Here is a 14,538-nt window from a genome sequence, read left to right as displayed (position 1 = left end):
TTAACACCCAGAAAATATATAGATTATTATAATAATACTTGAAATGCTTCTAAGTTTTTTTGATGTGACTTATTGTAGGTAGATTTGCCGCAGATGGCATTAGCTACTTGATCGAAACGTGGCTGTCATCTGGTACAAAATTTAAGACAACAGGCCAGTTGGGCGGGAACCTCTGCTCAGAGCATCGTGCGAGAGGATTAATGAAATAATTAATCGACCCTAGTGGGACGATAGCGATAAAAAAACTCTTTTTATTTCTTATTGGACATAGGTTAAGCGGATAAGACAACTTTTCGGACATGACTGGAATAATTACAAACAGCTGAATGCATTCATTTATTTTTCCTCACTTTTAGAAGTAAAATCGATTTGATTTCTTAACAGCTTCTTCTTATCGTGTGAGTGGTGAGATGGAATACCAACCTCATCAACCCTGGTGTCAGGGTTATTACTAAGCCGCCAAAGACCCATGGCTCATGTAAATGTAACGACTACATAATTACATCAGTAGGTAGTAACCGGGACCAACGGCTTAACGTGCCTTCTTTCGGACAATCAGGTGATCAGCCTGTAATGTCCTAACCAAACTAGGGTTCACAAAGTATTTTTTGTGATATGTCCCCAAGGTAAATCGATCGTTCTTAAAAGCTGTTACTGTTCTGGGCAATATTCCTACTTTGGTAACGTTCCCAGTAAAAGGCGCCAAACTTATGTATAACTAGCATTGTTATTTAAATTTTAGGCAGATAAGACCAGAGTACAAGAAAGAACAATTTGAAAAACATAAACAGCCAGGGTGCTTACTGTTAAAGAGTTTTTACAACTGGAACATTCTAGCTCTTAGAGCGGCACATCCCTAGGCGCGGCGTCACGAAGAGTAAATAAGTAAATTAATTCAAAATTCAAATATATTTATTTCAGACATTAACACATCCATAGTAGGAGTTAGTATAAAAGACAACTTAATAGCTAATGTTATCTTAATAATATACTTATAAATAAGAGCTGGGTTTCGGCAGTATATGAGCCTTTGTCCAGTGCTCAAAAAATTAACCCTGGGCGCAGGCCGCTACAACTTTCAGGAGGCTGTTTCTGCTGCCACGCATCCTTAATAAGTAAATTAATGAGTAAATATGTGATTGTTTCATACAGACCTCTGACGGAGTAAAAGAAGACACCCCGTTCAACTGGACAGTCTCCGTGGAGTCGTCGATAGATGCGTCATATTTCGCCGGCTACCTCATCACGCAGGTTTGGTTTAACCTTTTCTCATTAAGACTACGTACAGTCATGAGCAATATCATATTTAACATTATACGGTGTCTCATAAACCTATCGACATAATAATCATCATAGTAGTAATCTGTCTTCTTTATCTTTATCCCTTTCCCACTTTCGGTGGCGCCAGCTCTTCTAATATATTTGCGCCGCACGCAGACTTACTAGTCTGTCTTGAGTTGTTAATGCATACTCAAATACAGGTTCCCGGCGGTTTCCTGGCCTCCATGTACCCTGCTAACAAGATCTTCGGCGTGGCCATTGTGACGTCAGCGGTGTTCAACATGGCTATCCCTGGTGCCATGTCCGTCGGCCCCGCTGCCGTCGTTATGCTCAAGGTTGCTCAGGGGTTTGTTGAGGTAAGAATAGTGAGTAATACTTATATCAATGGGCTATAAACGTCCCATCGTCGTCATGTAACGTCTGTTACATGGAACAGATTAAAGAAAAGGTTAGCGTCGTGACTTATAGGGAAGTCAAGGAATTGGCCTTTGATAGACTGGAATGGAAAATGCTATACCGACAAGAGCGTGGGTCTTAAATTGATGATGATGATAAACGTCCCACTGCCTGGCACAGGCGGTTTTCTTGCCTCTATGCTAAAGAGATGCTCGCGCGGCTATTGTGACGTCAGTTATGTTTGACCGTGTTCAACCATTTCTGTTACCCTACTCCCGTTGTCACGTTCAATGTTGCGAGGATTGTCAACTTTTATTGGGAAGGAAATTCCCACTAGTTCAACTGCTAAGACTACTCGTTAAAACTACTGGGAATAGGGGGTCTACCCCCCCAAAATTTGTGCATGGTTAATGGTAATAGGCTTGCCCCCTATTACATGAAACTTAAACAAAGCTGGCGAGGAGTGAGTGTGTATACTATACACATCTGCCTATCCCTTCGGGGAAATATTCGTGATGCTCTGTTATGTTATGTCCAACTAATATGTGATAGAGTCTTGTACAGGTTGTGAGAAGCTGCAGTAGTTGTAGGCGAATGAGACGTTCGACAAAAATAATATTTATGTAAAAATTGTCGATTCAAAGTGTCACTATGTTACCTAATGAATAAAGACATTTTTGAATGTGAGTTTAAGGTTTGTGTTTAGGTAAAGATAATGTGTAATAATGATTTATTCATCTCAGATAACTGTGGTCGTGTAATGAATGTCTCAGTCAAATAATTAACGAGATAAAAAGTTGACTTCTCAAACGTCCATTCCTAGCATAAATCGAAATTTGTTTTTCTTTTTCATAAAAAATGTTCCATTTTCAAATAGGTATCTGATTTATCCGTTTATTGAAAAAAGCTGCCCTCAAAACAGAAACGGACCTATCTATAAATTGGGGATAGGTAAGTATACGACAATGGAAGTAACGCTAGGGATATGGTATCATGACAAACAGCAAACCATTCACTTCATAAATAACTTACTCGCTAACAAGTGTGAAAAGGGCTGTTAAATTTAAACTAGGGATCAAGGGGAGATGAACATGTAACAAGTATAATGTGACGCGTTTAAAATTCGTAACATTTGGCATTCAGTTCGTGACGTGGCATGATCAAGCTTATTACAATGTTCCGAGTTTTTGGCGCGGAATCACCCGTCACGTTTTCACTCCCCCTCTATAAGGCTCTAGATAAACTGTATTCTGCATACATTGTTTTAAGTTTACGCGGTTATTATCATAATTAAAGCACATAATAACGGGTTTATCGAGCATGTGGAATCCAGTAGTAGGTGTGGTAAAAAGCTTGAAACGACGTAATGTGGTGAAAAAACGTGAGGACACAGTGAGTGCGGTTTGTCGTAGTGAGTTTGGTGCGAGTTCAGATGGTTCCGAACATTGCGATATCAAAAACATAAATAAGCGGCAAAGAAAGAGGGCAGACAGATATGTCTGCCCGTAGAAAAAAAAGAAAAAATATATGGATCTACCTACTCCACTCCAATCTCATCAGTCATCCCGTGATCATGGCACTTGCAACAGTGTCGAAATATCGGGAGTCTCATATCCCCATTTTAACGCGGTAAGAACCCGTTATTATGTGCTTTAATTATGTATTCTGCATATTTCCAGGCGCTTCGGGGATGTAGAGAAACTACTTATAATAAATGAGATTATAAGGGCCTAAAATACTTAATTCCTGTGATACAGTGCACTAAAGATGCATCCTCACGCAATGGGATATCGCTACGATATCGTTCAGACACTGCGATGAGTAACTGAACATAAGCTCACGACTACATCCGATTTGGGGTTCTTAGTCAGAGTAACATCAATCGCAAGATGAGCTAAGTACTCTCACCTCACCGATAATTCAAAATCAAATTCAAAAATATCTTTATTTAGTAGGTAACATAGTTACACTTTGAATCGTCAATTTTACATTACGAACGTCTCATCCGACTAAAACTACTGCAGCTTCACAACCTGTATAGCCGGGGAAAAGAAGCTGCAAGAAAAACCTAGGCACAGGACCCTAGACGTTCTTTTTTTATACAAAAATATTATTATACAATTGAGTAATTTAGCTGCCTAATATCAGTTCTCAGACCCATGCATTCATATCTTCTAAATAATCACTAACCTTATAATAGTACCTAACCGTTTTTTTTTGCAAAGTTTCTGATAAGTATTCGTAAATAAGCCACAACAACAAATGAGATTGATTTCTGATCTTCTTAAACTGACTTCTTTTTCTAGACTAGTATTTTATAATTTACTTTGCACTAGTGATCTACACCAACAATTAAAAAAAAACGGAAACTTGTCCATTATTATATTAGTAACAGAAAGCTTAACCTAGTGTTACACACAGATTAACATAAAAATAAGCAACATGGGATAGGCCCGAGTCACCGATGCCATGCCGCGGGCAGCTATGTCACCGCGTACAAACGCACACAGCAGCGGTTCAGCTGCGAGTCGTACCGGTCCACCAATGTGAATTTTAACATTATCCGTTCGTCATACCTGTTTTCAATTACACATCGATCGCAGATCTATTCTCAATAGCACTTGAACGTCTCCCGTACGGAACCTCTTTAGGATTACGGCTCCCCCGGTTGTCATGGCAACGCATTTGCCCGACTTTGTATCCCAGCTTACTTGATTCCTCAATGCCAAATGCTATCCTATTAAATCTACTGATTGTATCTGAGATATCTATTGAAATATGGAACATGATAAATCTTTTTTCTCTTTTTCGTTTCGTAGTCTATTGAAATTGAGACTTTTAACTTAACTATTTGCGTTGCTTGTTAGTGTACTTCAAGCAAATTGCAAAAGACATATCACCTTATGTCAATTCCATACATTTTTATCGCTCATACTGACAATTATCACCAACAAAAACAAAACATCAAAAAACATCGTGAGGAAATCTACATTCCCGAGAAATGCATTTTCGGAGGTATGTCACCTAACCTGTACTGGGCTGGTTTTTTTTATTTAAGTATTTATTTAAATTCGAAATTATACAAAAAATGACTTAAACCTACATTTGTCGCCAAACTGCGTGCAGTTTGTTGGCGACGTATGCACTCAATATTGACATAACACACTTGCAATTTAACAAAGATGTACTTATGTAAGACCTACAATGTTAACAATAACAATGCAAAAGTTTGTATAGATGTTTAATATTCTTTCTTATAAAAAAAAAAAACATAGAAAGGACTTGTATGATTACAGTAATAATAATATAACACTTAGGCTAATAATTTACAACGATACATACGCAGACAAAGTTGTCCCTTCGCGGGTTGGAAGATCAGACAGGCAGTCGCTTCTGTAAAAAACCGGACATGTCAAAATCTTCAGGTTAGGTAAGCGGACCCTGTGACAAACGGGATAATGCTAGATGATGAGTAACGTAACATAATAACGGCCTCCATGGTCCAGTGGTTGAGCGTTGCACTCACAATCCGGAGGTCCCGGGTTCGAATCCCGGTGGAGTATATCACAAAAATCACATTGTGTTCATTGTGGTACATTACAGGCTGATCACATTATTGTCCGAAAGTAATTTTATCCGTGCCTTACCTTGGTGCCAGTTACTACTTATCGATGTCGAGTCAATAATAACTCTGACACTAGGGTTGATGAGGTTGGTCATCCATCTCACTGATGATGATTGACGATTGTCACAATCGTATGTAAGTAATTTGGCTACGAGTAAGCGCCCTGCCTCCGTGGTCTAGTGGTTAGAGCGTTAGGCTCACGATCTGGAGGTCCGGGTTCGATTCCCGATGGGGACATTGTCGAAATCACTTTGTGAGACTGTCCTTTGTTTGGTAAGGACTTTTCGGGCTTGAATCACCTGATTGTCCGAAAAAGTAAGATGATTCCGTGCTTCGGAGGGCACGTTAAGCCGTTGGTCCCGGCTATTAGCCGTAAAAACACCTCCACCAACCCGCAGTGGAGCAGCGTGGTGGAGTATGCTCCATACCCCCTCCGGTTGAATGAGGGGAGGCCTGTGCCCAGCAGTGGGACGTATATAGGCAGTTTATGTTTAAGCCCCCTGTGGTTACAAGTATTTTCCTTTAGGGCGTGACGTATCCATCGTGTCACGGTATCTGGCGGATGTGGGCACCTCCCCTCGAGCGGTCTCGGCTGGCAACCCTGGCGTTTTGCGGCACCTACGCGGGCATCGTCATCGGCATGCCATTGTCTGGCATTCTCACCGACTACATCTCATGGGAAGCGCCATTCTACTTCTATGGTGTGTCTGGCGTTGTATGGTACGTATGGTTTTTATAATCATATTTAAATATTCGCGCACTTTACACATGATTATATTCTGAGTTGATATCAAGCACGGTTTTTTATATTTTTTAAATTATTATCAATTCTAACTTTTGCGACGGAAAATTCCACTTGATCTTAACTCAGAATAATAAGCTGAATCATCCCTTTCAGTATTCGTTTCGATGTCACTAACATCTTGTATACATAATATATATTATTCTTAATCATTTCAAAAGCATGCTAAGCTTTCCATAAACTGGATGACATGCAGGATGCCCAAAGTGATGTGCTATTCAATAATTCTCGTGTGTCCGACACACATTGGGCAATTTGCGAAAACAACCCATACAGATTGGCATGCTTCCACCAGTGGCGGCCCTAGCAAAATATTTAGGTGGTGCGAGCTCCTCAGCCCCTTAAAATACTAAATTTTTCGATTAGTTTACGGCCACCGAAATTTACCTACTTATTTAAATTTCTCATCCGTATAAGTTTTATGGAGCTCGGTGGCGCAGTGGTTAATGCGCTCGGTCTGCGATTGTTGAAGTAAAGCAACTTTCGCAAAGGCCGGTCATTGGATGGGTGACCACAAAAAATAAAGTTTTTATCTCGAGCTCCTCCGTGCTTCGGAAGGCACGTTAAGCCGTTGGTCCCGGCTGCATTAGCAGTCGTTAATAACCATCAATCCGCACTGGGCCCGCGTGATGGTTTAAGGCCCGATCTGCCTACCCATCCATAGGGAAGGCCCGTGCCCCAACAGTGGGGTCGTTAATGGGCTGATGATGATGAGTTTTATGTGGCCGCAATCTAACGCGATGAAGTTTTAGTTTGCGGCCAGGGTGAATCAGTCTTGATTGATTTTGGAGACCCCCCCCCCTATTTCGGCGCCCGATGCGGTGGCACTCCTCGCACCGCCCTAGGGCGGCTTTCACCACCACTGGCTTTCACCACAATAGCAAGTCAAATTCCAAAGAATCCAGAAGTGTCATCGACATGACAGACTAAAAGATTCTTTCCTTACTGTTTTTGTTGTCAACGCCACCGTGATGCATTCGTTTCATTTGTTACAAAAGGTATCTCGCCTGGCTGTGGTTAGTGTTTGAGAGGCCCAGTAAGCATCCTCACATCACGGGCAAGGAGTTGACCTACATAGAACAATCATTGGGGACTAACACACAAGCACCAATGCCTGGCTTCTGCGCTACTCCTTGGAAGGAATTCGCTACTTCACCTCCTGTAAGTATTCATTTAGTTTAGGAGTATGTACCGTCAATGCACAAACATAAGCATACAGGTATACTCAGCCACTGCCAAGGCTTAGAACAGGGGTTCTCAAAGTGTGCGCCGCGCGCCCTGGTACGCCGTAGAAAGAAAAGAGGGGCGCCCCGTGAGTTCTATCATTATCTGAAACCGCAAATATTCGCGGGTACCTAAAAACTTGTATTCATTTTGTGGATGTTTTATTTTTTTCCGATCTCCCTCAAAGTAACCTAACCTAACAACTTAGTTAGGACAAGGCGCCGGTACAAAATATTAAACTTGTAACTGCGCCGCAAGTTGAAAAAGATTGGGAACCCCTGGCTTAGAATAAAGAATACATATTATAGAACAGCGGTAACTTTCCGTCCCGCGCCAATTCGTATTGGACGCCAACCTCACCCGCTCTGGGTCTTACTTTAGTCTTAAATGGTCGTAATCCGTTAATGAGTAAAAGAGAGAGCATGCTTTAAAATTATATCTTAATTTCAGGTTTACGCAATCATCGTGGCTAATTTCTGTAGAACATGGAATTTCTGCTTGCTAGTTATATTCCAATCTGCATACTTTAACACGAGGTTCAATATGCAGATTACAGAGGTAAACGAAACATTTTATTTTATACCTACATTATTTTTAAGTGTTTTTTTTTTTAAATATACGCATTTGTTTGTTTGTTTTCTTAAAGTATTGGCTTCAAATAAGTTTTATAGATTATTCGATTCCACCGATAAAGCGGTAGCTAATAAGCAATAAGTGACGTAAAAAAATGTGTCAGCAAATATGTAAGACGCTTTAAAAAGTCACCCTATTCTACCCTATGTGACCCGTGGTACAACCGCTTGGTACAACTGGTTATACAGTCACGAGCAATATCACGAACCCTGTCGCACTATCATATTTGACATTTAATGAGGCTTACGGTTTAAATTGTCAAAAAAGTTAATATGACATGGTTGCAAAGTGTATACATATTAGTGTTTTTTCCCCTACTAGTTTTTATTTTTCCATGACAAGGCTGCAGTCTCCGCAAAATTGAGTCGTTGCGAGTTTTTGGTTACAATTATTTTCCTTTTTTAAGCAACGTTACCATATATTGTTTTAAGTTTACGCGGTTATTATCATAATTAAAGCACATAATAACGGGTTCTTACCGCGTTTAAATGGGGATATGAGACTCCCGATATTTCGACACTGTTACAAGTGCCATGATCACGGGATGACTGATGAGATTGGAGTGGAGTAGGTAGATCCATAATTTCGGATCCATAATCTCAGTCTCATATCCCCATTTAAACGCGGTAAGAACCCGTTATTATGTGCTTTAATTAACGTTACGATATTTCTTTGACTACCGTTTATTGTATATACATATACATGATATGAGTAATCGACCCGTATTTTTTTAAAGAACATTTAGCTGGTTTACATAAGATAACTCGAGCGTTGTATACGGCTCTCTACCGCCCAGGACAGTGTTGTGTCATTTTTGTGCACTAAGATTTACGTAATTGCAACTAAATTGAAGAATTTAGTCGGGCTATCCTTTTCTTAACGTCCTTGTCTAAAGGATAGCCTAATGGCCTCCGTGGTCCAGTGGTTGTGCGTTGAGCTCACGATCCGGAGGTCCTGGGTTCGATTCCCGGTGGGGACATATCACAAAAATTACTTTGTGGTCCCTAGTTTGGTTAGGACATTACAGGCCGATCACCTAATTCTCCGAAAGTAAGACGATCCGTGCTTCGGAAGGCACGTTAAGCCGTTGGTCCCGGTTACTACTTACTGATGTAAGTACGTAGTCGTTATATGAGTCATGTCAGGGGCCTTTGGCGGCTCAATAGTAACCCTGACACCAGGGTTGATGAGGGTGGTAATTTACCTCACAACCCACACGATGGAAGAAGAAGGATAGCCTGATTGGAATTTTCTTAAAGCTTTTCTTAGTCTAGACTGGGCCATTAAGTTAAAAAATGACTTTAACACTTTCAGTCCGGGTTCGTGGGCGCCATACCACATCTGATTATGACGTCACTAGTGCCTATTGGTGGGATGATAGCCGATTACCTTCGAAGGAACAACCTTATGACGACAACGAATGTGAGGAAGCTGTTCAACTGCGGAGGATTTGGTCTTGAGGCGTTCTTCTTTGTCCTCGTCGCTTATGCCAACAACAAGGTAAATTATATTTTTTTTTCTTTTTTATGTATCCTGCTTAACACAGCAATCTGTCATCATGGACATTTAGCTGCTTCTTTGTTTGGGTTCTCCTGTATTTGGTCTTTGTAGCGGTGAGAAATGATCCACTGATCGGTCTCACTTTTACGCAGGAAATCCGTTTATCAAAGATGAAACACTGTTTCTCTTAAGTCTTGTGTAAACAATACTTCCGGACCCCGATAAGTCAGCAGCCAGAGAGTTGACAGGACAAGTTAGTTTTTTCTGGTAGTTTTGGCTACGGGTAGCGATTTCGTAAATTGCTGATATTTTTTTTATCCCAACTAATACAGGTTGTTAGTGACACCTTAACGAATACTGAGAGGGATGATTGAGACCATGACTTTGAGTTGGTATCAAGTGGAAGTGGAGGTGGTGAGTCTCTGCTTACGCCGGTGGGAAATAGGCGTGAGTTTATGTGTGTATCTATGTATGTATGTATCAAGTGGAATTTTCCGTCGCAAGATTCTTTTTTTTTAATATTTTTAAAATTGTTTTAAATTCTATACTTTGTGATGGCAATTTCCACTTGATATCAAGTAATAATCATGGTCTGAATCATCCCTCAAAGTTTTCTTTACGATGTCACTAACACTCTATATACTTAGCGTTGGTAACTCACAATAAACTATGAAGGTAAGTACTTATTGTTTTACAGTAAGTACAACTTTTTGGGGGTTTTGCATGTGTTAATGTAGCGCCGTGGTAGCGCAGTTGGTAGAACTTGCCTCACTTTGAGGTCGCAGGTTCGAATCCAGCACAGGCCTTTGAGACCAATGATTGTCGAATTTGTTTTAGAATTCATTTATGGATCATAAATGATTATCACGTGCTCAGCGGTGAAGGAAAATATCGTGAGGAAATACACATTCCCGAGAAATGCTTTTTCGGAGGTATGTGACCTAACCTGTATTGCGCTGGTTTTCCCTTCGCGGGTTGGAAGGTCAGACAGGCAGTCGCTTCTGTAAAAACCGGACCTGTCAAATCTTCAGGTTAGGTAAGCGGCTCTGTGAAAAACCGGATAATGCTAAGGAGATGATGTATGTGTTAATGTTCGTACATCGGCCCGATTATTTTTTTTAATACGGTTTCAGCCCCTAACGTTGTTTAGAAGAAATTGCTATAAAGCCGCCTGTGGTACTTCTTTTGTCCTACGATGTTATTTTCCTTGTGTGTCTAAAAACATAAAATCTGAACATTTTTCATTTTATTTTAGTATGTGGCGACAATAGAGTTGACCCTTGGCGTAGCCTGCAGTGGTTTCGCCATATCAGGGTACAATGTAAACCATCTGGACATCGCTCCGCGGTACGCGTCCATCCTGATGGGGCTGTCTAACGGCATTGGGACTATTGCCGGGTTCATTGTGCCGATTGTGATCGATTACATGACACAAGAGAAGGTAAGTTTAAAAAAAAGATTTCTGAACATGTATGTCATGTATTTATTTATTCTTCTTATTACTTACGATGACCAAATTGGAGATGTCCTTAGAAAAGGTTCAATACGATCTACTCTGAACCGGCGTGCGTGTATGAAGCGATTGATGAATGTGGAGGAAGCAAGAGAAGTGTGTCAGGATCGAAGCAAATGGAATTCTATAGTCTCTGCTTACCCCGGTGGGAAATAGGCGTGAGTTTATGTTTATGTCTTATTCTATCGTGTGGGTTGTGAGGTGGAGTACCAACCTTATTAACCCTGGTATTAGGGTTACTATTCAGCCGCCAAAGTCCCCTGACATGGCTCATGTAACGACTACTTACTTACATCAGTAAGTAGTAACCGGGACCAACGGCTTAACGTGCCTTCGGAAGAAAACTTTCGTTGTGACGTTTCGTATCTCATTTGACTAGATTGTCAAGAAGCCTATTCTTCTTCTTCTATCGTGTGAGTTGCCGCCAAAGGCTCCTGATATGGCTCATGTAAAGACTTAAACTTCTTTCAGTAAGTAATAACCGGGACCAATAGATTAACGTGCCTTCCGAAGCACGGATCATCTTACTTTCGGACAATTAAGTGATCAGCCTGTAATGTCCTAACCAAACTAGGGACCACAATGTAATTTTTGTGATATGTCCCCTCCGGCGACATAACTTATTTGGGTTCACATATTAGCACCAATCGACAAAACGACATAATTATAATATCGTCAGTAATCGATAAAATTACTGTGAGAAAATTTTATCACGCACGTTACGCAGGTTAGTCCTACTGGACGACAAGCAGCCGCGTTCTATGTTTAAAAAATATGTCTGCTTGAAGATTTTATTTTTAATAATAAGTACTTTTGTGAATACCAATTCCAATTCGTGCGTGTCATTGAAAACTTTGAAGTGGCCTCCCCTTGGATATCGGCTTCCTATAGGGTTCTCGAAACAAAAAGGACACTCTTCCGTGGCTAATTTAAACTGGGAAGTGGAAAGAAACCGAGCTTTGCGTCGGTGGCGTTTGGAATACGGAATGAGAATGCTTTGTGGGTGCGCGTCGGTGCGTTACTACGGGTATTTCGCGCCACTGGATTATTATTGTTGGGACCTCATGTGCACGGCTGCTCACGTCATCGTATTGTGCGATTTGATATGCTTTATCATTTACATTTTTGATTTTCCCTTCGCTGGTTGGTCAGACAGTCGCTTCTGTAAAAAATCTTCATCCAAAAATCACCAAGTTAAGCGTAAGCGAACCCTGCGAACATAGGATGACGCTAGGGCGATGTAATATTGTTTTGCATCAATATTTTCATTTCTAAAGAAGAGAAGCCCATGCACTGCTGTGTGTGCGCGCTGACGGCTATCTAAATAAACTTAAACGCAATTTTTTGGTAAGGGCATCACTTGAAGACGGTTCTAGGCAGTTTTAACTTTACGAAGATTGATTTTACAAAGAGAAAGACTGCCACAATTGGGACATTCGGGAAAAACTGAAAACGCGAATGTCTTAGTTGTGATCATAAATGACTATCACGTGCTCAGCGGTGAAGGAAAACACCGCGAGTAAACCCATATTGCATTTTCGGAGGTATGTGACCCAACCTGTATTGGGCTGGTTTTCCCTTCGCGGGTTGGAAGGTCAGACAGGCAGTCGCTTCTGTAAAAAACCGGACCTGTCAAATCTTCAGGTTAGGTAAGCGGGCCCTGTGAAAAACGGGATGATGCTAGGGAAATTATGTTTGGTTTTGGTCTAAGTACCTAAGGTTTATTTATTTGTAGGACAAGTAAAATAAAAACTTGCTTGTCGCACAGGATAAGCACGATAAAGCCATAACGGAGTGGCGCGCGGTATTTCTGATGGGTGCGACAGTGCACTTCATAGGGATCACCATCTACGGAATCTTCGCGTCCGGAGAGCTGCAGCCCTGGGCCGAGCCTCCGCCCTACGACGAACCCGTTAAGTCTCTCGATCATGAGACAAGCTTCGTAAGTATTGTTACTTTTGTTTTTTGAGAATTATGCATTGGATTGTGTTAAAGTACACTTGTTACTTTCAGCTAATTTATGACTGTCACTGTTGTTCTCTGTTTTGAAACTTGGCTGACCCGCTAAGTTATATATCTAAGTACTTATACAGACTGGTCGATTTTTTATTTGCGTGAAAATGGCGAATAACACTAATGATTTTTAGGTATTCTGAGTGCAGAAAATATTATCAGTATACTGATAAAACATAGAGTGGAAATGAAACGAGTCTTAGATAAAGGTTTTTAGTTACGTTTCTAACCACCCCTGGTTAAAAAGTGGTGAGTTTATAATAAAAATCTCTTAAAAACCACAACAATTACCATAAAACAGAGAAAGGAAAACAAAACTGAATAGTTGAATACAGGCACTTATCAGTGAAAACTGCCTGCCTGAGTTAATAATAATAATAATAAAATAATTACCTGATGATGTTTGAGCCACTTCCTTTATCTTTTATATTTCGGTTAATAAGCCTAGCTACCCAAGGGAAACACACCAAAAAGACTTTAGTTATTTAAAAAACAAAATAATTAAAATCTTTTTACTTTCGCTTCTGTGTGTCACATATCATTTAATTATATCTGGAAAATATGCAATTACGCGTTGAAATATTTCATGAATTTTCTCTCCCCTTTGTAGCCTCGCGTGGTTCATGGACGATCTTTAACGCCCCCTTTAACATCCCTTACATGGTACAAATAAGCCACTTCGACATCTAACTTTAACGCACTGACTGAAAAATATGATGTTATTCACCAATTAGATGGAGAAGTCATCAGCGCCACTTAAAGGCGCGGAGCCTCCCGCATACGGGTCCATAGCTCCGCCGCGCCCGCCCGCGCCCGGCGGGACGAGCGGCGCGGGCGCAGAGGCGCACGTGCCCAACAACCCGTTCGTTTCGGGAGCGCTCTACCAAGCCGAGCCTGTCCAGCCCCCAGCGCACACCTATCAGGACCTCACTGACGACGGGACTTATTAGCTACAACGTAAATAAAGGCCGGGACAAATCGGATGCGCACGCAGGTAACGGAGCAAACACGCGTGACGTCACGCGTAAGTACGTGAAACTTCATGTAAGAAAAACGGTGTATCATACTTCACACAGAAGGCTAATTGAGTAACTCTAACACAAGGGCGTAGCCGTACCAGGCCTACGTGCATGAGCGAAAACTCGTAGAATATTGTTTACAATTTCACTTAGGGCCCTTAACTCATTTGAGGCCCCAGCTAGTCATTGCTCTAATATCTATATTAAAAGATAGAAATGCATCCTATGATGCGCTAAAATTTCAATGAATTCGCTCAGCTTGCGATTAAAACGTGAGTTACAAAATTAGACCTCTCTTTCATACACAACGCAGTGGAACTCACATACGTACATGCACAATGTACGAACGCATCCGGTGTGGTCAGGCCTTAAAAAGTCTGTGACATTTGGACCTCTCTGTGGTCATAAATACAGAGAGATCTCAGTGTCCCAAAATACTCGTCTGTGGAGACATAAGCTGAGCAATGGCATTTTACATTCTAAGTTTCATTTAAAATAAGGATTAATTTGTAGAAATAGTTAAGAAAATTAC

General features: G+C 40.9%; 1 protein-coding gene across 1 annotated transcript in view; it reads left to right on the top strand.

The window, feature by feature from the left end:
• LOC126368178 (vesicular glutamate transporter 1) overlaps positions 1 to 13,937 on the top strand; it is a 65,646-nt gene extending 51,709 nt beyond the window's left edge. Inside the window, exons 5-13 of the mRNA XM_050012068.1 lie at positions 1,153 to 1,251; positions 1,482 to 1,637; positions 5,829 to 6,022; positions 7,103 to 7,265; positions 7,779 to 7,886; positions 9,276 to 9,461; positions 10,717 to 10,902; positions 12,743 to 12,916; positions 13,722 to 13,937. Coding sequence (XP_049868025.1) covers positions 1,153 to 1,251; positions 1,482 to 1,637; positions 5,829 to 6,022; positions 7,103 to 7,265; positions 7,779 to 7,886; positions 9,276 to 9,461; positions 10,717 to 10,902; positions 12,743 to 12,916; positions 13,722 to 13,937 — 1,482 coding nt within the window. The remainder of the gene's footprint in view (positions 1 to 1,152; positions 1,252 to 1,481; positions 1,638 to 5,828; positions 6,023 to 7,102; positions 7,266 to 7,778; positions 7,887 to 9,275; positions 9,462 to 10,716; positions 10,903 to 12,742; positions 12,917 to 13,721) is intronic.
• The last annotated feature ends 601 nt before the right edge of the window (positions 13,938 to 14,538 follow it).

This window comes from Pectinophora gossypiella, chromosome 7 (genome assembly GCF_024362695.1).
Source record: "Pectinophora gossypiella chromosome 7, ilPecGoss1.1, whole genome shotgun sequence".
Taxonomy (NCBI): Eukaryota; Metazoa; Arthropoda; class Insecta; order Lepidoptera; family Gelechiidae; genus Pectinophora; species Pectinophora gossypiella.
This window is presented reverse-complemented; position numbering and strand designations above follow the sequence as displayed.